The sequence below is a fragment of the Narcine bancroftii genome, chromosome 2 (assembly GCF_036971445.1).
Source record: "Narcine bancroftii isolate sNarBan1 chromosome 2, sNarBan1.hap1, whole genome shotgun sequence".
Lineage (NCBI taxonomy): Eukaryota > Metazoa > Chordata > Chondrichthyes > Torpediniformes > Narcinidae > Narcine > Narcine bancroftii.
This window is the reverse complement of record NC_091470.1, coordinates 197599139-197622378: the sequence shown is the minus strand read 5'-3', so window position 1 is coordinate 197622378 and position 23240 is coordinate 197599139. Positions and strand designations below refer to the sequence as shown.

Here is a 23240-nt window from a genome sequence, read left to right as displayed (position 1 = left end):
TAAATGTTAGGACACTGGTGAGTGATGTAGAACAGGGAGTCAGGGGTAAGATATATGGTAGTAACACAGGCAGACAGGGCAATGAAGGCCTTTGTCAGTCAGCAGTCAGGACACTGAGCACGTGTTGGGATGTCATGTCACAGATGTGCAGAAACGTGGGTGAGATTGCGCTTCAAGGATTGTGGGCACTTCTTCAAGTTCGAGTTCGTTGGCATCCGATTGGACAAGTATCACCAGGAGGAAACAGCGTTCTCCGGTCCGTGGTGCAGACAGGACGCACGTACAGACAAATGATACACATATAAAAATAAATAAATATTGTTTAATGAAATAAGAGACATCTCGGATGGTCAGTGTGAGCCGCTCCTTGGGGCGTTCAGCGTTCTCGCTGCCCGTGGGAAGAAGCTGTTCCTCAGCCTGGTGATGCTGACTCTGATCCTCCCTGACGGGGTGAAGGGTGAGTGGGAGGAGTGAGAGAGAGCGTGTTCCACTAAACTCAGAACACGAGCATAAAAATATCCTCCATGGTATACAGTTTATTTCTGTGCCAACTGGCATTTCCTTTAGCAGCGGCTGAGTTAATGGTGAACACACAGCGGCTCAAAAATTTTAAAAAAATATATATACATTTCAGTACAAACATAATGTGACAAAAATGAACAGCAATGACTTGACACACCTGCTTGGCCAGCACCGTATCGCCAACGCGGAGCCCTTGGGTTTGGAGAGGGCTGGGGTTCGGCTGCCTTGTGGAATCCGGAGCTGCCCCTACCGCCCCTTTCCCCTCTCAGACTCCAGCCCGGCCACCGTTTCCTCACCTCTTTTGGACCACCGCAACGCTGCGGCCATTCACGCCGGGCGGCAAATACCTGAACGCGACAAATAAATCACAAGAAAGACTGGCTGAGCTCCCCCAGCTTTTCGGTGTGTTTTTAACTGCACCGTTTGACCAGTTCTCCTAACGAGAACCTTCACCCAAGCGAGAAGATGAGGTGTTGCCGCTCCAAGTGAGCGATGCTGCTCTCCCCACCCCCCAATTGTGGTGGTGTAGGGGAAAGCGAGATGGTGGGCGGACTAGCCCCGAAGCAACCTTGTCCTCTGCAGGCCCTCCAGAATTTTCCTTGATTCCAGCTCAACTTGGCAGGTCTCAACTTCCCCGATTAGTTTAGAACGGAGGCCGGATGCTGCAAGCCGAGTGGAGGGGTAGTACCACCTCAATAGGCCAAATGGCTATCTCCTGTCCTTGTGGAGGCTTCAAGAGGGTCATGGTGGGGGTGGGGGTGGTCTGGTGCCAGGAGCCAGGGCAGGAGGTTCCCGATTCCAGGACGCAATTTTTGCCTCAAGTCATGAAATTTCCTGCCATCTGGCCATTCTCCATCACTTTGGACCTGAGGAGGAAAGAACCAGCTTCACTGGATGGCGTCTCACTGACCCTTTCTTCCCTTCCCGTGTTCCCACCGGCAAAACCCACCAAATCGTTGAAACATAGAAACCCTACAGCACAATACAGGCCCTTCAGCCCACCTTAGAAATGACCAGACTTTCCCATAGCCCCCTATTTTTCTCTATGTATCTATCCAAAAATATCTTAAAAGACCCTATTGATCCACCCCCACTATTGTTACCAGCAGCCTATTCCACGCCCACCACTCTGCATAAAAAAGAAAATTACCCCCAACATCTCCCCAGCACCTTAAACCCATGTCCTCTTGTGGCCACTATTTCAGTCCCAGGGAGAAAAGCCTCTGTCTATCCACATGACCAATGCCTCTCATCACCTTAAACACCTCTATCAGGTCACCTCTTAACCTCCGGGCAACAAACACACCCGCTGACGTGAAGATCCTGCATGCCCTCCAGTTGCCGGCCCTAAACAGGCCCCAAACAGCCTGTCCAAGTGAACCAACACTTCACCTATGAACCTGCATAGGTCATCCGACCGAATCTGGTGCTCCCACTGTGGTCCCCTCTGCATTGGATAGATGGGGCGCAGTTCTGGGCCATTGCTTGCTCTGTCCGCCGCAATAGCCAGTGGCCATCCATTTCAATTCTCCGCCCTCATGCCCTTCCTGATGCGTCTGCACGTGGTCTCACGCACAACCAGACTGAGACCACCTGTGAATCCTATCTTCGGACTGGGCCCCCTCCAACCGGATGGCATTAACACCGCTCCGCTTTTGTTAACCCCCCCCCACCCCCCACTTCTTCCCCGTCACCTTCCTCCTGCTCTGCCTCTCCCTTTTCCCTGCCTCCTTTCGCACTCAAAGTACAAATTCTCACCTCTCCCACTTTATCAGATCCAATTCACATCTTTTGTTGGTCTGGATTCATCCCAAACCCCTTCCCCCCTGTCTGAATTCTGAGATTTCCTATTTCTGGTTCATTCTCCTTATTCCTTGAAGAAGGGCTCAGGTCTGAAATGTTGGTGATACATCTTCATCTCCTATGGACATTGAAAAGACTGGCTGAGTTCCTCCAGCGTTTTGGTGTTTTTACTGCAATCACAGCGTCCGCGGACTTTCGTGTCTCACTCACCTGTCACTACAACCTACGAAAGCCCATCACGTCTGCCCCACCATTTATATCTCCTCTGCTCTAAGCGGAAGCCCTTCAATCCTGAAGTTGTGCCCCCTTGTCCTGGACTCTCCCACCATGGGAAAACAACCTTTCTACATCTACACTGTCCACGTCTTTCAATGTTCGAAATGTTTCAATGAGATATTCCCCCCCCCCCACCACCCATTCTCTTAAATTCCAACGTGTTCAGGCCAAGAACCGTCAAACACTCCTCGTACGATAACCCTTTCATTCCCGGAATCGTCCTTGTGAACCTCCTCTGAATTCTCTCCAACGACAGCACACCCTTTCTTAAACAGGGAGCCCAAAACTCTTCATAATCCTCCAAGTGAGGTCTTGCCAGGGCCTTGTAAAGCCTCAGCATCACACCCCTGCTCCTATATTCTATTTCTCTTGAAATGAACGCTAGCATTGCATTCCCCTTCTTCACCCCCAACTCAACCGGCAAGTTGACCTTCAGGCCGTCCCACATGGGGACTCCCAGCTCCCTTTGCCTCGGGGAATTTTCAAAAGTGCTTAATTGTGCACCTTGGCTCTGGATGCTGTAATAGCGCGATTCTCCCAGTGGCCATCCATTTCAGTTCCTCATCCCATTTCCCTCACTGACGTGTCTGACCATGGTCCCACGCACTACCAGACTGAGACCACCTGCAAATTGGAGGAACACCTCACCTTCCATCTGGGCCCCCTCCAACCAGATGGCATTAATGTCAATTTCTCCAGTTTCTGTTAAATTCCCCCCCCCACCCAATCTTCTTACCCCTGTCACCTTTCCTCTAATCTACCCCCCTCTCTGTCTCTCCTCCCCTTTGTCTCTCTGTCTCTCTCTTCCCCCCTTTGTCTCTCTCTCTCTCTCTCTCTCTCTCTCTCTCTCTCTCTCTCCTACCCCCCTTTTCCCTCCATCTCTTCACGGAGCCAAAATCAATTCTCACCTCTCCTCTTATCGTATCCAATTAACATCTTTTGTCTGTTGGTCTGAACTCATGCCCCTCCCCTTCTCCTGAGTCTTTAATTCAGACCTTGAAGGTGGAGCTCAGGCCCGAAACATCGGTGAATTATTTATGGATGCTCCGAGACCAGCTGAGTTCCTCTGGCAGGTCTGTGTTCTGCTTATTTTCAATGTTCTCTCCTTTTAGCAAATAGTCAGCCCGTTTATTTTATCTAACAAATGCACGACAGCACACTTTCCAGCGTAATATTTCATTTGGTAGTAAAATAGGAAAGTCTGCAGTCTTCGCGGTTGAAGTAAACACACAAGGCCGGAGAAACTCAGCAGGTCAGACAGGGCCCTTTATATAGCAAAGGTAAAAATACATCACTGACGTTTCGGGCTTGAGCTGTTCACCAGGGTATGGACAATGAGGATCAAGAGGAATGGAATGCAAGAGCGGATAGGTGATGCTGAAGTCTTATAAGGCACTTGATTTTCCATCTGGGCCCTCTCCAACCGGACGGCATTAACATCGACTTCCCCAGTTTTTGCTCGCCCGCTCCCCATTCTCCCTCCCTCATCCCTCCGTCTCCTTTCCTCCAGCTCTCCGCCCCCCCTTCCCTCTCCATTCACAGAGCCACCCCCCTGTTCGCTTCTGCGCCCTCCCTCCCTTCTCCACCTATTACCTCCTGCCTGAGGGGCCCATGCTCCTCCCCCCACCACCATTTTGTTCGGGCACTTGCCGACGTACCTCAAGCCTGAAACACTAGCTCCATTCCGGCAGGCCTCCTAGTGAATCGGCCGGGCGGTGTCCCAGGATCGGAAGCCTTTGTGCTGTTTCAGCTGGTCCGCCCTTAACTGGGACACCAACTGCTTTTCCCCTGAACGCAGGTCATCCCCGGGGATCAGGGTGTTCGCCCTTCAACCGGAAAATTTCTCCTGTCCCTTTTCCACTGGTTTTATCAGCATGCCGGCGTTGGCAAACGCCGGGGATATGAGCAGGGTCGAGGCAGTCTATCCCTGGCGTGAAATCACGCCATTTGATGCTGGCATTTGGACAGGGTCCCTTTTTCACCGGACCATGTCCAGGTAAATTCCCCGTTAATTCCTGGGGCGGGGTCCCAGCGGAAAAGGGACTACATAAAGGACGCCGTTTGACCAGCTGAATTTCTCCAGCGCCGTGGTTTTAATCCCCCTCTCCCCATCGCTTCTCGGTTTTTTTCTTTTCCCCCGACCACCCCCTTCACCCATCTGTGGGGACTGTGCCCCCCCCCCACCATTTTGTTTGGGCGCCTGCTGACATTTCTTTCCACGCCTCGATGCCCGAAACGTAGGCGATGCATCTTTAAGAGGATGTTGTCTGACCTGCTAGGTTTCTCCAGAGTCACATCTTAACTAATGCCTTTCATTTGCCACTTGCCTGGCCCTTCTCCACACCCTGTCTAAGTCAGCACACATCTGCCCTCAGGACCAGAATACTTTAGATCATCGAACAGTGCCAGACTAATTTGAATATGTTGGCACTTACCCACCATTCGGAATCAATGCGTCAGGTCTCCGATTTCCACCAACATGGCGTCCTGTTCTGTCTTCAGGTCATCTCGAATTTCAAGAAGTTCCATTAGCTGTGTGTTCAGAGCTGAGAAGCGGGGTTGGGAGGACAGGTCAGAGGTTAAGCACTGACCATTCACAATCTGACTGCATCTGTCACATATGTTTTTGGGAGATGAATTGGGGCTGGGTTTGTTAGTGTAGGTCACATACAAACACTTTAAAACAGATCTTATTTAAAATACTGGAGCTCTGCCCCATGCCAGACATGTCGGGGCCTCAGAGCTTTTGCAAGAGCTTTGGAGAGTGCCCAAGAGACTTTCACTAACGGATTGTTGTTTACAAAAAGGCAACAGATGAAAGAGCTCATTGGAGCCGGAGACAGTCCAGAGGGGAATTTGCTGTTCTAAGTGGTTCATGTGGTTTTGCAAGCAGAGAGAGTTAAACAGGCTTTCTCTCTGAGAGAGAGAGAGAGCGAGAGAGAGAGAGAGAGAGAGAGAGAGAGAGAGAGGGAGAGGGAGAGAGAGAGAGAGAGAGAGAGAGAGAGAGAGGGAGAGGGAGAGAGAGAGAGAGAGAGAGAGAGAGAGAGGAGAGGGAGAGAGAGAGAGAGAGAGAGAGAGAGTGAGAGATCAGTTCTACAGTGTTACAGCCAGCAACAGCAGTTGGGACTGGAAGAGGACAAGTTGACAAGCTTGTGGAAAACCCCATTTGGAAGACGGGTTTGGAAGTGCTGAGTTCAGCTTGGTCAAAGCCCTTGTAGTTCATGCAAGAGGAGAGGACTGGCTGTCTAATGTTTCACTTGGAATAAGAGAAACATTATTCCTCGATCTTTCTGCTCCCCTGCATTTCTCAATGCCCTCCCATTTACTAAGTTTTGATTATTCCTTCCAAAATGAAGCCCTTCACACTTCTCAGCGTTAAACTTCATTTGCCATCTTTCAGGCCACTCTTCGAAGCAGTCCAAATCCCTCTGCCATCTTTGAAAACCTTCTTCATTATCCACAATTCCACCTATTTTAGTATCATCCGCATATTTACTAATCCAATTTACCACCCTATCATCCAGATCATTAAAGTATATGACAAACAACAAGGGACCCAACACCAATCCCTGAGGCACACTGCTTGTCATCGGCCTCCAGCCTGACAAACAGTTGTCCACTCCGACTCTCTGGCATCTTCCTTCCAGCCACCGTTAAATCCTTAAATGAGTCCCTGATTGAGTTTGTCGTTGAGGAGTCTGATGGTGGAGGGTGCTAGATGAATGGGGGCTCAATTTTGACATTTAAGAAAAATTTGGACAGGTACATTGATGGGAGGGAAATGGGGGGAGTGGGGTATGGACTGGGTACTGGTTAATGGGACTAGGCAGTAAAAATTAAAAATTTTTGATGTACAGCACAGTAACAGACCCATCCGGCCCACAAACCCGTGCCACCCAAGTACACTTAATTGACCTGGGAGGAAACCGGAGCATGCAGACACGGGGAGAATGTACAACTCCTCCCAAAAATAAATTGGCACAGGCTAGAAGGGCTGAAGGGCCTGTTTCTGTCCTACGGGATTCTGTGGCTCTGATCCATGAGCCCAGGCTATGAGTAAAAAGCAGGCGGATGCCTGATTAACAAGGCTGGGGGAGGAGAACACACAAAAGGCAATATTGAGCCACTTTCAGGTGGCCAGAATACCCGATTGTAAAGCCGCCTATTCTACCCCAATGCGGCTGCCGGGTGGCCACCTGAAAGTGGAGACCCTCCTCGGGTAGGTATATTCTCTGGCTTGGAGAATCCCCCATTGCACCTAAACGCAGCATCGTGAATGCAGCCCAAGACAATCCTTCTCAGATATTTAATAAAAGATTTAATATTCTATTAAGTATTGTTTCTCTCGCTGTCAGGTAGGTAACAATTTAACAACAGTGCCTTACATTTAGTTAGTGACTTTAACGTTGCAAAGCGTTTATTCGGTTTAAAAAAATACTTTGGGGCATTAGATTATATAATCAAAAACTCAGTAAAAAATAGTAAATTGCTTCCAAAACTCAGAATCTTGACAGCTGAAGGTAGGGCTGCCAAAGTTGGCATAATTAAATGCTGACATAAATAAGAGGTCAAAATTAAAGGTCTGAAGATATCTCAAAAGAGATACAGGGCTTGGAGAGGGGAAGGGAACACAGCAGTGAGACTATGGCCACAGTCCACAGGAGCCGGGTTCGTTCGGACACGGCTCTCCTTCAGCCGGCATGTTCAGGTGACAGAGAAGCGTCTTCTCCACGGCCACCTGAATGTCCCAGCTGCACTCCCCCCAGCCGCATCCGCCGGCGCATTATCTGCACCCAAGCACCTGAAAGTGGCTTTGGACATGGAAAGGAAAGGTGAGAATTGATCGTGGGAGGGAGTGGCCCTGTGAATGCAGAAGTGGAGGAGAGGAGACAGAGGGAGAGGGGAAGGTGAGAGATGGGGGTAACGGAAACTGGAGAAGTCAACGTTCATATCATCCAGTTGGAGGGTGCCCATATGGAATAGGAGGTGTTGTTCCACCAACTTGTGGGTGGTCTCAGTTGGGCAGTGTATGGGATCATGTGAGGAGACTGCCCTCTGGTGGGTCAACCATCAACAGACAACTGATCTCTGTTCCATCACATACTCCCGGGGTCTGACACAGAATGAAACTCCCTCCGCACCGTCCCATCACACACTCCTGGGGTCAGACAAAGAATGAAACTCCCTCTGCACCATCCCATCACACACTCCTGGGGTCAGACAAGGAATTAAACTCCTCTGCACCGTCCCATCACACTCTCAAGGGATCAGACACAGAATGAAGCTCCCTCCGCACCGTCCCATCACACACTCCCGGGGTCAGACACAGAGTGAAGCTCCCTTCGCACCGTCCCGTCACACACCCCTGGGGTCAGACACAGAATGAAACTCCTTCTGCACCGTCTCATCATACTCTCCCAGGGTCAGACACAGAGTGAAACTCCATCCACACCGCCCCAGCCTGAACAAGGATTTAGTTTATTTGGATGAAGCTGCGAGGAACTTCATGGAAAATCATCAATTTATTGTCAACTAATATCTTTACGAAACACCTCCATTCAAATTATCCCATGGTATCTCGTCCCCCTCAAACCTTTCCTCCTCGAACCCCTTCCACCCTCTCCCCACGACTCTCTACCCCTCAATTTCCACTCTTCGACCACCCCCCCTTGACCTCCACCCTTCAACCCTCCCCCGGTCCTTCTATACCAGTTTCCCCTCCTCAACCTTCCTCCCTCGACCCCCCCTTCTCATCCCTCCCCTTTTTGACTCTCTCCAATTGACCCCATCGATCCCCTCCTTCCTCAACTTTCCTCTCCTCTTCCAACCCTCCTCAATCTTCCCCTCCTAGACCAAACCCTCCTTGACCTCCACTCTTCTCGACCCTCCCCTCCTCAACCCCCTCACCTCCTTGACCCTCCAACCCTCACCTCAATGACCCTTCTCTCCCTCTCCTCGAGCCATTGCCCCCTCCTTGACCTTGTCTCCTCAACACCCCCCCCACTCTGCAACCCCCTACCCCATTCCCTCCCCTCCTGGATACTCCCCTTCTCAACCCCTCCCCCACCTCAACCCTTCTCTCCTTGACCCTTCCCCCTCGACCATCCACCTTGAACCACTACCCCTTCCTGGACCCTCTGCCCCATCACTTCCCCTCCTCAAACCCCCACCTTCTCAACCCTCCCCTCTACTGTCCCCAGCTCAACCAACCACTCCTTGACCCCTCCTCAATCTTCCTCCCCTCAACCCTCCCCTCCTCTACCATCCCCTACTTAACCAACCTCTCCTCAACCCCCCCTCACCGTCCCGCTCCTTGACCCCCTACCCCTCTACCCTCACTTCCCCTACCCCCTGCTCCTCATATTCTCCCTCATCAACCTCCTCCCCCACCCTCTGCTCCCTCGTCTCCCCTACCCTCCCCTCCTCGACTCTCCCCTTCCCAACCCTCCCCTCACACCCTTTCCCCCTACCCTCCCTTCCTTGACCTTACCCCTCCTCGCATTCCCCCTACCCTCCACCCCTCGCCTCCCCACCCACCCCCACCCCCCACCCCATGCTGGGACTTACGGTGGATCTGGGAGAAGATCCTATTCCGCTGATCTTCGATCTGGACCAGGGACATGTCCCACAGATCGCTGGGGTCCAGGGGTTTCCTCCTCCCCAGGGCACTGTGGAACTGAGGGGTTGAAATAGTTAACCTTGTCACCTGAGGAAGAGCATGCTCACCAAGCGCCCCACTCCAAGAGCATGTCTCTGAGGGAAACGGCAGATAACACTGGACAACAAAGATTTTCCTTCCTGAACACTTAAGGGTGTATTTTATGGATTTTGGGCCGCTGGTCACGAAAATCACCTTAAATATTTCCTATCACGTATTGCTTTGTGGGTAGAACCTGCTTTTGTGATTCCCTGACATATTTTAAATCAACTTCAAAACAAAACCATGAAGGGCGCCATGAAAATGGAGGATGAGAGGGGGTCTCATAGAAACTTTCAAAATTCTGGAAGGCATCAATAGGTAAGTTGTTAACATGGGTGGGTGTAATGGAGAGGCAACATCCACCACCTGGTAGTACCGCTGCGCACCTGTTCAGAGGACCCGCTATTGCCAGCCAAGGTCAAAGACTTATCCCCAAGCCGTCAAGGTGACCCTCGTGATCGGCCCACCTATATCACCAGGTGCTGCAGTCCAGGCTGCCCGCCCAGACTCAGCCCTGACCGGTCACAGCAACTAACGGGGCCCACACTGACTCTTACGAATGCCCCCCCCCCAGCAGAGCTGCGTCCGTACCGGTCAAGGGGTGGGGGCATGTAATATCACCTTGATCTGATTGTTGAATGTGTTGGAAACCAGAACTAGGGGACGTGGCCTCAAGATCCAGGATAGAGAAGAAGAGGAACTGCTTTTCCCAGAGGCCGGAATTCACTGCCTGTTGAAGCAGTGGAGATGCCCTCAGAGAAGGTTGGATAGATTTTTATGCTGTAGGGGAATCAAGGGGCATGGGGAAAAAGGTCGGCGGAGATGAGCAGATCATCAAATGGAGGAGCAGGGCTCGATGGGCCGAATGGCTGACTCCTGCTCCTTATGTTCTTAAAACTTGGACATCTTCACCGGGACATTGCGACTGTATCGGGACAACCAGAATCCATCGATGCCGCCAGCCAACTATCGTTGGACAATGACTCGAGAGGCATCATTTGCTGAGTACAAATGCAAATCAGCCACAAAACATTTTTAGGTTGGTTGAACTAACACAAAGTGTCAGTGCCATTATGCGATTAAACACGGTAAATCCAATAAAAGTTAATTTAACGTTTCTCTAAATTCCGACGTGATACAGCAATTCTGATATCATCTTTGTTCAGCTTGAACATGTCAATCGTAATCCACAATATTCTCAGGGTGGGGACCTTGCCTTTGGGAGCACGTCATGTTGAAGTGCCTTGTCCAAAGGAGGACATGTCCCACAATGCAGTGTTCCCTCCCTGCGCACTCCCACAATGCAGTGCTGCTACCTTAACGGCCATGATGCTCTCTGTTCACCACCCCTCCCTACACATCCCTCCCTCCTCACCTTACCACCCTCCCTCCTCACCAACCCTCCCTCATCACCGTCCCTCCCTCCTCACCATAACCCCTCCACACCATCGCTCCCTCCTCAGTCCCCCCTCCACACCGCCTCCTCACCGTCTCTCCCCCTCACCACCCCTCTTTCCTCTCCACCCCTCCCATCTCAACACCCCTCCCCATCATCACCTCCCTCCTCACTGCCCTCTCCCTCCTCACTGCCCCCTCCCTTCACACCACCCCTCCCTCCACCCCCCCCACCGACCCTCCCTTCACACCATCCCTCCCTCTTCATCGCCCCCACTTTCTCTGTGGCTGGGCCTCAGACACCCGTCACTCACCGGGTTGGAGGCTGCACTCTCTAGGCGCCGCTGCCTCTCCGTCTCGAGCTGCCTGGTGACTGCGGCCAGCCTCTGCTTGGCCTCTCGCTCCAGCTGCTTCCGGCGGGAAACGAGGGTCCACTCAGATGACGCAATCTCCCCGGCCTCCGGCTGCGGAGAGAGCCCGCGCGCGTCAGTCCTGGAGTCTGATTCCACCCCAGCGCCTATGGACCGGAGATGCGGGAGCAGAACTATGGGTCTATCAGGCATAAACCTCTGACCCTCTTGCTAAACAAGAACCAAACAACTTCCCCAGCCGTCTGTGGAAAACAAAATCCCCCCTCTGAATGGGGAAACATCTCCTCATCTTTGTTCTAATGGGATGTCCTTTTATTGTGAGAGTTCTAATCCTGGACTTTCCCACAACTGGAAACACCTTCCAACTTATCCAGCAATTTAAATATTCATTCTGTTTCAAGTCAAGTTTATTGTCATCCAATTGTACAAGTACAACCCGACGAAACAGAGTTCTCCAGTCCTTGGTGACACACAACCAGACGTAACACATGCAGACAAACAATACACATGCAGGACAAGTATTCATCTATACAATAAATATTGTTTCATGAATACGAGAGCCTCAGAGGGTCAGTGCGAGCGGTTCCTTTGGTCTGGTGGTGCTGGCTCTGATCCTCCTGAATCTCTCTCCCCTCCCCACCAAAGGGAGCAGCTGAAAGATGCCGTGTGCAGGGGTGGAAGGGGATCCTCGATGATTTTCCGCTCCCTCTTCAGTCAATTATGGGGGAGGAGGGAGAATCCTCACTCTTCTGGATGGGCCTCTGATCCATTTCTCTGCAGCAACCGTACCCACACGGTGATGCAGCCCTGGCCAGGACGCTCTGGATGGAGCTCCTGTAGAAGGTTGACGCAATGGCGGCCGGTGGCCTTGCCCGCCTCAGTCTTCCCAGGAAGTGCAGTCGCCATTGCGCCTTCCTGACAAGTGAGGAGATATTGATAGGTCACTAGTACCCATTCAAAGCCAGCTCTTCAGCGCTTGACGTCCTGTTTTGCGGAAAATGCCAAAATGTTTGGCCTGGAAGTCAGCCTGAAGAAAACTGAGGTCCTCCATCAGCCAGCTCCCCACCATGACTACCAGCCGCCCCCACATCTCCATCGGGCACACAAAACTCAAAACGGTCAACCAGTTTATCTATCTTGGCTGCACCATTTCATCGAATGCAAGGATCGACAACGAGATAGACAACAGACTCGCCAAGGCAAATAGCGCCTTTGGAAGACTACACAAAAGAGTCTGGAAAAACAACCAACTGAAAAACCTCACAAAGATTAGCGTATACAGAGACGTTGTCATACCCACACTCCTGTTCGGCTCCGAATCATGGGTCCTCTACTGGCATCACCTACGGCTCCTAGAACGCTTCCACCAGCGTTGTCTCCGCTCCATCCTCAACATTCATTGGAGTGACTTCATCCCTAACATTGAAGTACTCGAGATGGCAGAGGCCGACAGCATCGAATCCACGCTGCTGAAGATCCAACTGCGCTGGGTAGGTCACATCTCCAGAATGGAGGACCATCGCCTTCCCAAGATTGTGTTATATGGCGAGCTCTCCACTGGCCACTGTGACAGAGGTGCACCAAAGAAGAGGTACAAGGACTGCCTAAAGAAAATCTCTTGGTGCCTGCCACATTGACCACCGCCAGTGGGCTGATATCGCCTCAAACCGTGCATCTTGGCGCCTCACAGTTCGGCGGGCAGCAACCTCCTTTGAAGAAGACCGCAGAGCCCAACTCACTGACAAAAGACAAAGGAGGAAAAACCCAACACCCAACCCCAACCAACCAATTTTCCCCTGCAACCGCTGCAACCGTGTCTGCCTGTCCCGTATCGGACTTGTCAGCCACAAACGAGCCTGCAGCTGACGTGGACATTTACCCCTCCATAAATCTTCGTCTGTGAAGCCAAGCCAAAGAGAGAAAAGAGACAGTGAATTCCAAGGAACTTGGTGCCTCCACTACAGAGTTGTTGATGTGTAAGGGAGGGTGGTCGTTCCTGGTCCTCCTGACATCCACGATTATCTCCTTCTCCTTGTCCATGTTGAGACCCAGGTTGTTACTCTCACGCCATTTCACAAGATTTTCCACCTCTTCTCTGAGGAGCAACTCATCATTTTTACTGATGAGGCCGACTACTGCTGTGTCACCTGAAAACTTGATGACTCTGGTGAGCTTCGACGAGACCTTCCCCCAACCTTCGAAACCTCAGCGAGTACCATTAAACCCTCCTCGTTCATTAACCCTCCATTCCCTGGAATTGTCCCCGGGACCCTCCCATGGATCCTCTCCAACTCCGGCACATCTTTCCTTAGATGTTGGGGGGGTGGGGGGGGTGTGTGTGTGTGTCCCAAAACCGCTCACAGCCCTGTCCACACCCCACGCCCCTCCACCATCCCGCCGCATCTGACCTCTCACCCCATATTTCCTCCTGGAACGAGGTCTCCATGCCCTCTCCCCCACCCCAGCAGCCCTCCATGTTCATTCCCGCCACCTTGCACCAGTGCCTCCTGTCCAGAGTTCTCTCTGTCGACCCCAAACATCAATTAGAACACATTATCTTCCTCCAGCACATGAATTCTCAACCGTTTCCTTTCTACCCACTTGAACTCATCCCTCGACCATCGATGCTCTGTGATTAGTCAGGGGTTGTTTAAGGTGGGACGTGGGTGGGAAGGGAAGGTTGAGAATCACTGCTCTGGACCCAATTGTGACTGAAATATTTTGCTTGACAAAAATTGTCATTGGCCTATTTCCTTTGGAGCTTAGAAACAGTGCACATAATGAGTCAGTGAGGGATGATTAAAATAAGCCTAGACATTAATATCTTAGGGCCAAAGTCAAGGAGTGAGGGAGAGCTGGAGGGGGAGGGGGAGTGATGGGAGAGAGGAAGGAGAGTGAGGGGAGAGGTGGAGGGGAAGAGGATGGGAAGTGAGGGGAGAAGTGGAGGAGAGTGAGGAAGAGCTGGAGGGGGAGTGATGGGAGAGAGGAGGAAGAGTGAGGGGAGAGGTGGAGGGGAGAGAGGGGAGAGGTGGTGGGGAGGAGGAGGAATGAGGGGAGGAGAGGAAAGGAGAGTGAGGGGAGAGAAGGGGGTGAGGGGAGTGAGGGGAGAGGAGGAGTGAGGGGAGAGGTGGAGAGGAAGGGAGAGTGAGGAGAGAGGTGGAGGGGAGTGAGGGGAGAGGAAGGGGAGTGAGGGAAGAGGAGGGGAAGTGAGAAAGGAGGTGGGGGAGAACCTTGACCACACCTCATCACTGCATGCAGGGGTAGTGAGCTGAGTCGGGAGGGCAGAAGCCAGACACCCTACCTGGGGTAAGGGGTCGGACGGAGGGGCTTCCTCCGGGTCACTCTCGCTACTGCTGTCGTTGATGAAACACAGCTGGAGGTTCATCCGGCTGTGGAACCTGCAGAGGGTGAGACAGGAGACGGGAATCATCTGATGCCCGTGGATGGGACACCAAGCAGTGCTGACTCAAGGAAGGTTGAGGGTTCAAGACCCCTGTCTCCCCTTCCAGAATTTAAAAAAATGTCGTCAGACAGCACAGTAAATTAAAATTTTTAACATTTAGAAGTGCAGCGCGGTAACAGGCCTTACCGGCCCACGAGCCAGCTCTGTCCAATTTACACCCCGTTAACCTACAACCCCCCCTGGTATATTTTGAAGGGTGGGAGGAAACGGAGCTTCCCCCCCCCCACCCACGCAGACACGGGGTGAACATGCAAACTCCTCACAGGCACCACGGGATTTGAACCTGGGTTGTAGGCCTAACCGCCACACCACCCAGAAATCTCCTCCTGGTGAAAAACCAAGAGAAGGAGGTCACAAGGGAGCGACATTCCAGTACAGGACAGGCCCTTTGGCCCACGATTCTGTGCTGGCCAAACTCCTCCACAGCAATCTCACCTTCCCCCCAACCTTCAAACCTATAACGCCCTCTTACTTTCCCCCATTCCAGCCTCCAGCCTTGTTACCCCGAAGGATAAACACCGGGACTTTAGCACAGGACACCCACTTTCAAATCTTTATTTGTAACTAACTTAAAACAGGGGAATTGAAGGAAAGGAACAAGGAGATAATTGGATGTCAGAATGATCATTTCTCCAGGGTCCTTCCACGGTGTGGAGCTCCCTCACTGGCCCTCCCACAGAGGAGCTCCGTTACTGCCCTTTTCACAGAGTGGAGCTCCTTCACCGTCCCTTCCATGGTGCGGAGTTCCCTCAGTGCCCCTCCCATAGAGGAGCTCCATCACTGCCCTTTCCACGGTGTGGAGCTCCCTCACTTCCCCTCCCATGGTGCAGAGTTCCCTTACTGCCCCGTCCATGGTGTGGAGCTCCCTCACTGCCCCTCCCATGGTGTGGAGCTCCCTCACTGCCCCTCCCATGGTATGGAGCTCCCTCACCCACTCCCATTGTGTGGAGCTCCCTCACTACCCCTCCCATGGTTCAGAGCTCCCTCAATGACCCTTTCATAGTGTGGAGCTCCCTCACTGCCCCACCCACTGAGTGGAGCTCCCTCATTGCCCCTCCCACAGTGTGAAGCTCTTTCACTGCCCCTCACAAGGTGAGAACCTCCCTCACTGCCACCCGCATACCCATCCCCTCCACCCCCCAGATGGGGCAGGGAACACTCCTGACCGCCATTGGGGTGAGGGAGCCCCTTCCTCACCTGGACTCACAGCTGATGGTATTGCCCATGATCCTCCAGGCCATGGTATCGGCACGGTGCCAGGACACCAGACGCTGGGTACCATCTGCCCGTCTCCGTGCCAGGGGCTGGGGCAAAGAGGTGATCAGGTCAGTCAGACCTACCCTTCCACACTCCCTACCCCCTCGTCCCCCCTCTCTCCCCATTCTCATCCCCTCCCTCCCCACGCCCTCACCCCCACCCCCCACTCATTTCCTCTCCTCTTTCCCCACCCTCCATTCTCACTCCCCCACCCCTTTCCCATCTCTCTCGTCCCTCATCCCCCACTATCCTCCTCTCCCTCACCCCGTTCCTCTCCCCTCGCATCTCTCCCTAGCTTCCTCCCCACACCCCCACCTTCTCCTCTCACACCCCCATCTTTCCCCCCTGCTCCACCTCCCACCTACTCCCACCTGGTTTCCAACGTGAGCTCACGGACCCTCCTGTCTCTCTCCCCCTCACTCTCCCTCTCTGTCTCCCCCCCTCTCTTTCTTCCTCCATCTCTCTTCCTCTCAGCCCTACCCCTCTCCCTCCCTCTCTCTGCCTTATCCCTCTTCCTCTCTGCTCTACCCCTCTCCCTCTCTCTGCCCTACCCCCTCTTCCTCTCTCTGTCCTACCCCTCTCCCTCTCTCTCCCCTACCCCTCTCCCTCTCTTTGCCTTACCCCACCCTCTCTCTCTCTCTCTCTCTCCCTCCAAAGAGGCTGCCTCTCCTTTTGAACATTCCCAGCAGTGCCTGGTTTGACCCCCTTGGCGGGCAGAAGTGGGAGTGCGGTCAGAGTTTAGCGCTCCCTCTCTCTCTCTCTCTCTCCCCCCTGCATTCCACATCCCTCCCACCCTCAACCCGATCCAAACCCACTGGGGCCTCACCGAGGAAGGGGGCTCAAGAGGAGGCAGCCGAACTTCCCCACGAGCCTGCTTCTCCATCTCCCGAAGCTGGAGGCCGGCAATGTGGTTCTCCAGAGCCGCCCAGTCCATGATGGGCATCTGGTCATCAGGCCACCAGGGCCCCGGAGAAGGTCCCTCGGCCGTCTTGTCCACTGCCTGTGTGGGCCGGCCGCTCTGCAGGGAGGCGTCAGAACTCCCCTCATTAGCTGGGCTGACCGAGAGGCCATTCTGGGCTCCTGAAATCCCAGGGGGAACATCCAGGTATTCTGGAATCTTCAATCCACAGCCGGGTATCCTTTCTCTGGGAACTCCAGGCCCTGGTCCCAGTTCTGCGGCCCTCTTGGCTGGTTTCGAGGGTTCGGGGGCAGGCACAGAATTCCCGATTCCTCCCAGATCCATAACATCCTCCCGGAGCTAGAGGGAATGGGGTGGGAAGGCTGTCAGCTCAGAGAGGGGACTCCAGCCCAGGGTCAACCTCGATACCTCCTCTTTCCATAGAGAGATCCATCGCCCCTTGTCATCCCCTCCCTCCCTCCACACCCTCCCCTCCCCCCTCACCGTCCCCTCCCACCCTCCTCATCATCCCCTCCATCCCTCCTCAACATCCCCATCCTCCCTCCTCACCATCCCCTCCCTCACTGTCCCCTCCACACCATCCCCTCCCACCTTCCTCACCACCTCTCCCTCTCTCCCTCCCTCCTCACCACCCCTCTCCCTGCTCATCATCCCCTCCATCCCTCACCATCCCCTCCCTCCTCACCAGCCCCTCCCTCCCTCACCATCCCCTCCCTCCTCACCAGCCCCTCCCTCCTCACCGTTCCCTCCTTTCTCACCACCCCTCTCTCCCTCCTCACCACCTCCTCCCTCCATCCTCACCAGCCCCTCCCTCCCTTACCGTTCCTCCCTCACCATCCCCTCCTTCCACACCGACCCCTCTCTCCCTCCTCACCACCCCTCCGTCTCCTCTCGCTCCCTCCTCACTACACCCTCCCTCCCTCACCATCCCCTCCCTCATCACCGCCCTCTCCCTCACCACACCCACCCGCCTCACCGTCCCCTTCCTCCCTCCTCCACCCCTCCCTCCATCAACCCTCCCTCCTCAAATTTCTCTCCCTATCCCTTCTCCTCTCCTCCCTCATCACCTTCCTCTCTCTCCCTCTCTCCTCACCCGCACTCCGCGCACATTCAGCGGCGCCTCCCTCGGAATCTCCCCGGGGTGGGACCTGCCTGCCGGAGCAGCCGCGCCTCGGAGGCGAGAGGGGCAGAGAGGTATCTCCCCACCCCCTACCTCACTCCCCACCCCAAGACGTGACAGAGACAGCGAGAGGAATCCCCTCTGATCTAAAGTCGGACAGAACTCCAAAAGTTCCTCCCACCTCAAACTTTATGTCAAACTTCGTAAAACTTCGTGTCAAACTTTATGTCAAACTTCGTGTTAAACTTTACCGAACTTTATATCAAATTTTCTCAAACTATATGTCAAACTCTCCCCTGCAAACGCTCTGCAATATATAACCAAGAGGAATCGTCAAACCCGTCCTGCAACCCCACGCCCAGTTACTTTTCTAAAAGTATTTCTGCCAGCTTCTTCAAGTTTTTTCTCTCCCTCGTTCGTTCTCACTTCCGGGTGCTGAGATTTCACGATGGCAAGTTTCAGCCTGAAACCTTACCGGGTCCAGACACCTCCCCACCGCCGCGCAAGCAGAACCCGGCCAACTCACCCCGAGCTCCTCGAAACTCTGGGAAATCCGTTCCTCTCCAAATCTCCACGTCTGCACTTCCTCCCTCTTCTTCCCGATTAGGGAATTGTCAAATTCCACTCCCCTTCTTGTCAATTTCCCCCCTTTTTTCTCTTTTCAATCTGCTTCACGGAAGAGGGGCCGGGAGAGTGGTCTCCGGGGGTCAGGATGTGTGGGTGCCTGTGTGTTTGTGTATGTGAGAGAGATGTGAGGTGTGTGTATGTCTCTATGTGTGGCATGTGTGTGTGTGTCTGTAGTGTGTGCCTCTCTCTGTCTGAGGTATGTGTGTGAGACAGATGTGTGTGTGTCTCTAGGTGAGGTACTTGAGAGAGTGCGTATTTGCGTGTGTGTATGCGTGTGTGTTTGTGTTGTGTGTGCATGCATGTGTGTGTGCATGTATGTGCATGCATGTGTTTGTGTGTGTGTGTGTATGTATGTGCATGCATGCGTGTGTTTATATGTGTGTGTGTCTGTGTGATGTGAATGTGTGTGTGCGCACGTGTGTGTGTGTGTGTGTGTGTGTGTGTGTGTGTGTGTGTGTGTGTGTGCACGTGTGTATGCTTTCAAGTTTTAAGGCACACAGGATGGGGATGGGCTATAGTTCATTGCTGGCAGGGTTTAGGACGGAGATGAGGAGGAACTACTTCTCCCAGAGCAGTGAATTTGTGGAATTCTTTGCCCGAGGAAGCAGTGGAGGCCAAATCATTAAATGTACTGAAGACAGAGGGGTGGGTGTGAAGCCATCAGCTGGAGGAACTCAGTGGGGCCTGTAGCATCACCCGTGAGGGGAGGGGGTAACGGTTACGAGGAAAGGTCTTCTCCCCAGGTATCCACAATTACTTCCTCCCCCACAGATGCTGCTTCAGGCCCCGAGGGTCCCATTTTTTCTTTGGCCTTCTGGAGACTTGCCTGGTTCTCAGACCCTCAGAAATGGCCCATTCCTCCCCTCATCTCCTCTTGCCACTTACACTGATCCCCATGCACGAGAGCTGTACAGCACGGGAATAGGCCTCTCAGACCAACTTGCCCGTTCAGCCCAAAATGACCCACCCACACTGGGCCCCACCTGCCTGCGTTTGGCCCCACATCCCGTCCTATCCATGGATCCGTCCTAACGTTGCAATAGTAAAACCTCAACTCTGGGTAAAAATGTTACCCCTCGGGTTCCTGTTAAATCTACCCCCCCCCCCCCCCCCACTTAAACCTATGCCCTCAGGTTACCGATTCACCAACACTGGGTAAAAGACCCTGTGCGTTCACCTGATCTATTGCTCTCACAATTTTCATTCCCCCTGTATTCCCACTATCTCCAGATTACACCCTTCACCCCCACGCAAGGGGGATCATTTACAGTGGCTGAATAACCCACCACCCCGGACGTCTTTGTGATGTGGCAGGAAAACGGAGTACTCGAGGGGGTGTAGGGAAACACGGAAATGCCACACATGCTCGCACGGGTACTTAGTCATGCGCACACTCAGTCTAGATTAACTTGGTGGATAGAGCAACGTCTCTGGGAGAAAGAGAATGGTCGACATTTCAGGCCGGGAACCCTTCATCAATTCATGATGCGGGAGTGGTAATAGGGAATATTTACCAGTTCATCTACTACTCCACACCAAAATCCTGAGTGCGCCAGGTTACCAATTTTATAGCAAAGGTGGAAAGAGAGGAATTATTGCGGAAAACTGTTGAGAATGGAGGGCTGTGATGTGCCCAGTCTGAAGGTAAGGCGCTGATCTTGCCTTCACTTTGCACTCAACGTTAGTAAGCCAAGGAGATGATTGTGGGCTTCAGAAGGAAATCAGGAGAACACGAACCAGTCTTCATTGAGGGGTCAAGCAGTGGAGAGGGTCAAGAACTTCACCTTCCTGGGTATCAACATCTCCGAGGATTTGTCCTGGAGCCGCCATGTTGAGGCAATCACCACAAAAGCTCTGTGAGGAATTGGAGAAGATTTGGCACATCACTGCCAAAGACTCTTGAAAATATCTACAGGTGTACCGAATTCTGGCTGGTTGCATCACTGTCTGGCATACGGGTACCAGAAAAATACTCGAGGGTTGTGAACTCACCCTGCGATATCGTGGGCACTCCCTCGAAGGGATCTACGAGAGTGGTATCTTAAGAAAGCAGCCCCTATCCTCAAAGACCCTCTTCACTCTGCTACCATTGGGAAGGAGGTCCAGGAGCCTGAAGACGAGCACCCAGCAGCACAAGGACGGCTCCTTCCCCTCCGCCATCAGATTCCCGAACGGACAACGAACCACAGACACGGTCTCACTTTGTCTCTATCCTTTTCTTGCACTATTTTATTTATTTTGAATTGCTGTTTAGAGAAATATTTGCCACAAACAACGAATTGTGTGACGTGTTCACGGCAATAAATTCTGATACCAGGGACTCACGCAGAGACAAAGGCGAAGGTTGTCAACTCGGTGAAACTCACCAACTTCCATCAGGGCAATGCTGCCGATAGGCGCGTTCTGGTTGGGAGGAGCACATGCCGAGGGATGCATGTGCTCCCTGGGGACATGGACCACAGTCCCATGTCCTTCCACCACTGGGTACTGAGGGGGGGAGGGGGTGGGCTGAGACCAGTGGGAAAGCAACTCAAGCAAAGTGGGGGGCGGGGGGGTGTTATCACCACAGGGAATCACATTAATGGCAATGAGACTACGAAGGATAATAAACGACAATGTTTAGAAATGAAATGAGTAAATTTCACGGCAAGAACGTAAAAAGGCTATATTCTAGTGACGTGATGGAGGGAGCCGGGCCAAACTGCGCGCGGGCTGCTGGACCCTGTCACAGAATTCAAGAGGGCATTGAGGGCAAGGAGGGTTCCCAAAGGGCCTCAGGCGCCAAAGGCTTCTGGATCACGTCGGAGGTTTGGACCTGGAGCTCGAGCGGCCGATGGTGTCACCCGAACTGGAGTCTTGTGTGACCCCAGAGGTTGCGGAGCTGGGGGTGAATCCACGGACACCATGGCGGCGTCGGTGGGGGGGCTCTCTTTTGCTTCTCTTTCTCTGACTGCGTGGAGTCGGGGTTGCAGGCTGCCGATGACTGTGGTGAAGGGACTGAAGGCTGCTGGAGACTGGCTGAAGGGGTATTAGGTATTGGAGCTGAGATGGGAGAGGGCGCCGAGGGCATCCTGACCGTGCCGGAGGTTTGGATCGGGAGTTCGGGTTGCCAATGGTTTGGATGAAAGGCGGTGCAGCTGCGGAGGCATCTTGTGCCATAGGTGCTCTGTGATTAGTAAGGGATTACTTAAGGTGGTGTGTAGAGCATCAGGTTGGAGGCCAATCCATGGGATCACAAGAGCGGAAGAGAAGACCACTGGGGTCTCCCACGACGTGATCATTGTCTGAAGAGGACACACAAAATTATTGAAGACCCCCTTCCACCCCTGCACGCAGCATCTTCCAGCTGCTCCCGTCCTCCAGCGCCACCAGGCTGAGGAACAGCTTCTTCCCGCGAGCAGTGAGGACACTGAACAACCATAGGAATGGCTCGCACTCACCAATATTTAATTATTTATTTTTACATTCGTCTACGCACCTTGCATATCTATTGTTTGCCATGTGTTAACGCCTGGTGGCGTGCCTGTGCACTTTGCACCAAGGGCCGGAGAACGCTGTTTCGTTGGATTGCACTTGTACAACTGGGTGACAATAAACCTGAACTTGGCCTGATGTGATGGATTTCTCCAGGACTTTGAACACCCCTGCTTCCACTAACTCTCCCTCGCAGATTTTGAGGGTCGGCATGGTTAACGCAGCGCTGTTACAACGGCAGCGACCAGGGTTCGAATCCCACGGTCTCTGTAAGGAGATTGTATGTCCTTCCCATGGGTTTCCTCCAGGGGGGGGCTCTGGTTTCGTCCCAACATTCAAAAACATGGTGGGGGGGGTGTCAATTGGCTGTACATTGGGTGTCCTGGGCCTGTTACCGTGCTGGGTATGTCTAAATTTAATTTATATTTCAATGGTTCACTGGCGTGTTTGACGTTGCCTTCAACCTGCACTTCCTCATATTGGCCACCAGATGCCAGTTCATGTCTACGTCCACCTTTTGAGTGGCATTTGGGAGCATTGGGTGGAGAGGATTTGGCTGATAGCATCGGGAGCACAGGGACACCATTGGGCCCCTCGAGTCTCCTCTATCCGTCCCTCTAAGGTCACGTCGGATCTCACCTTCAACCTTCGCCCTCAAGGTCACCAAAACTAAGGAGCCGATTGTTGACTTCAGGAAGGGAGAGCCAGAGGTGGACGGTCCAGTGATCACTGGGGGATCGGAGGGGGAGCAAATTTAAGTTCTTGGGTGTCTCTATCTCGGAGGATCTTTCCTGACCCAACACACCGAAGGCATCGTGAAGAAAGCACGTCAGCTTTTCGACTTCCTCAGGAGTTGGCGGAGATTCGGTACGACCTTGGCAAATTTCTACAGAGGTGCGGTGGAAAGTGTGCTGACTGGCTGCATCACGGTCTGGTACACCAATACCCTGAGTGTAAAGGGTAGCTGGACACATCCCAGGACATTGCAGCCAAAACCCCTCTCCACTATTGAGAACATCGACAGGGAACTCTGCCGTCAGAGAGCAGCAGCGATCATCAAGGACCTTCACCGCCCAGTACACGCTCTGTTCTCGCTGCTGCCATCAGGAAAGCGGTCTCGGTGCCACAAGACTTGCACCACCAGGTTCAGGTACATAGGAACATAGGAAGTAGGAACAGGAGTAGGCCAAAAATGGCCCATCGAGCCTGCTCCACCATTCAATACGATCATGGCTGATCTAATTTATGACCTAACTCCACCTACCTGCCTTCTCCCCATATCCCCTAATTCCTCTATCATGTAAAAATTTATC

At 53.0% G+C, this 23240-nt stretch overlaps 1 protein-coding gene across 1 annotated transcript; it reads right to left on the bottom strand.

Moving 5' to 3' along the window:
* Positions 1–308: 308 nt before the first annotated feature.
* Positions 309–19252, bottom strand: LOC138753057 (schwannomin-interacting protein 1-like). Its single transcript, XM_069915649.1, has 10 exons — positions 19176–19252; positions 19015–19084; positions 18302–18421; positions 16614–17045; positions 15728–15834; positions 14369–14465; positions 11011–11160; positions 9169–9277; positions 5037–5147; positions 309–1388 (listed from the first exon to the last, which is right to left on the bottom strand). The coding sequence occupies exons 1-9, from the start codon at positions 19250–19252 to the stop codon at positions 5050–5052; spliced, it is 1260 nt and encodes a 419-aa protein (XP_069771750.1). The 3' UTR covers positions 309–1388; positions 5037–5049.
* Between the last annotated feature and the right edge of the window lie 3988 nt (positions 19253–23240).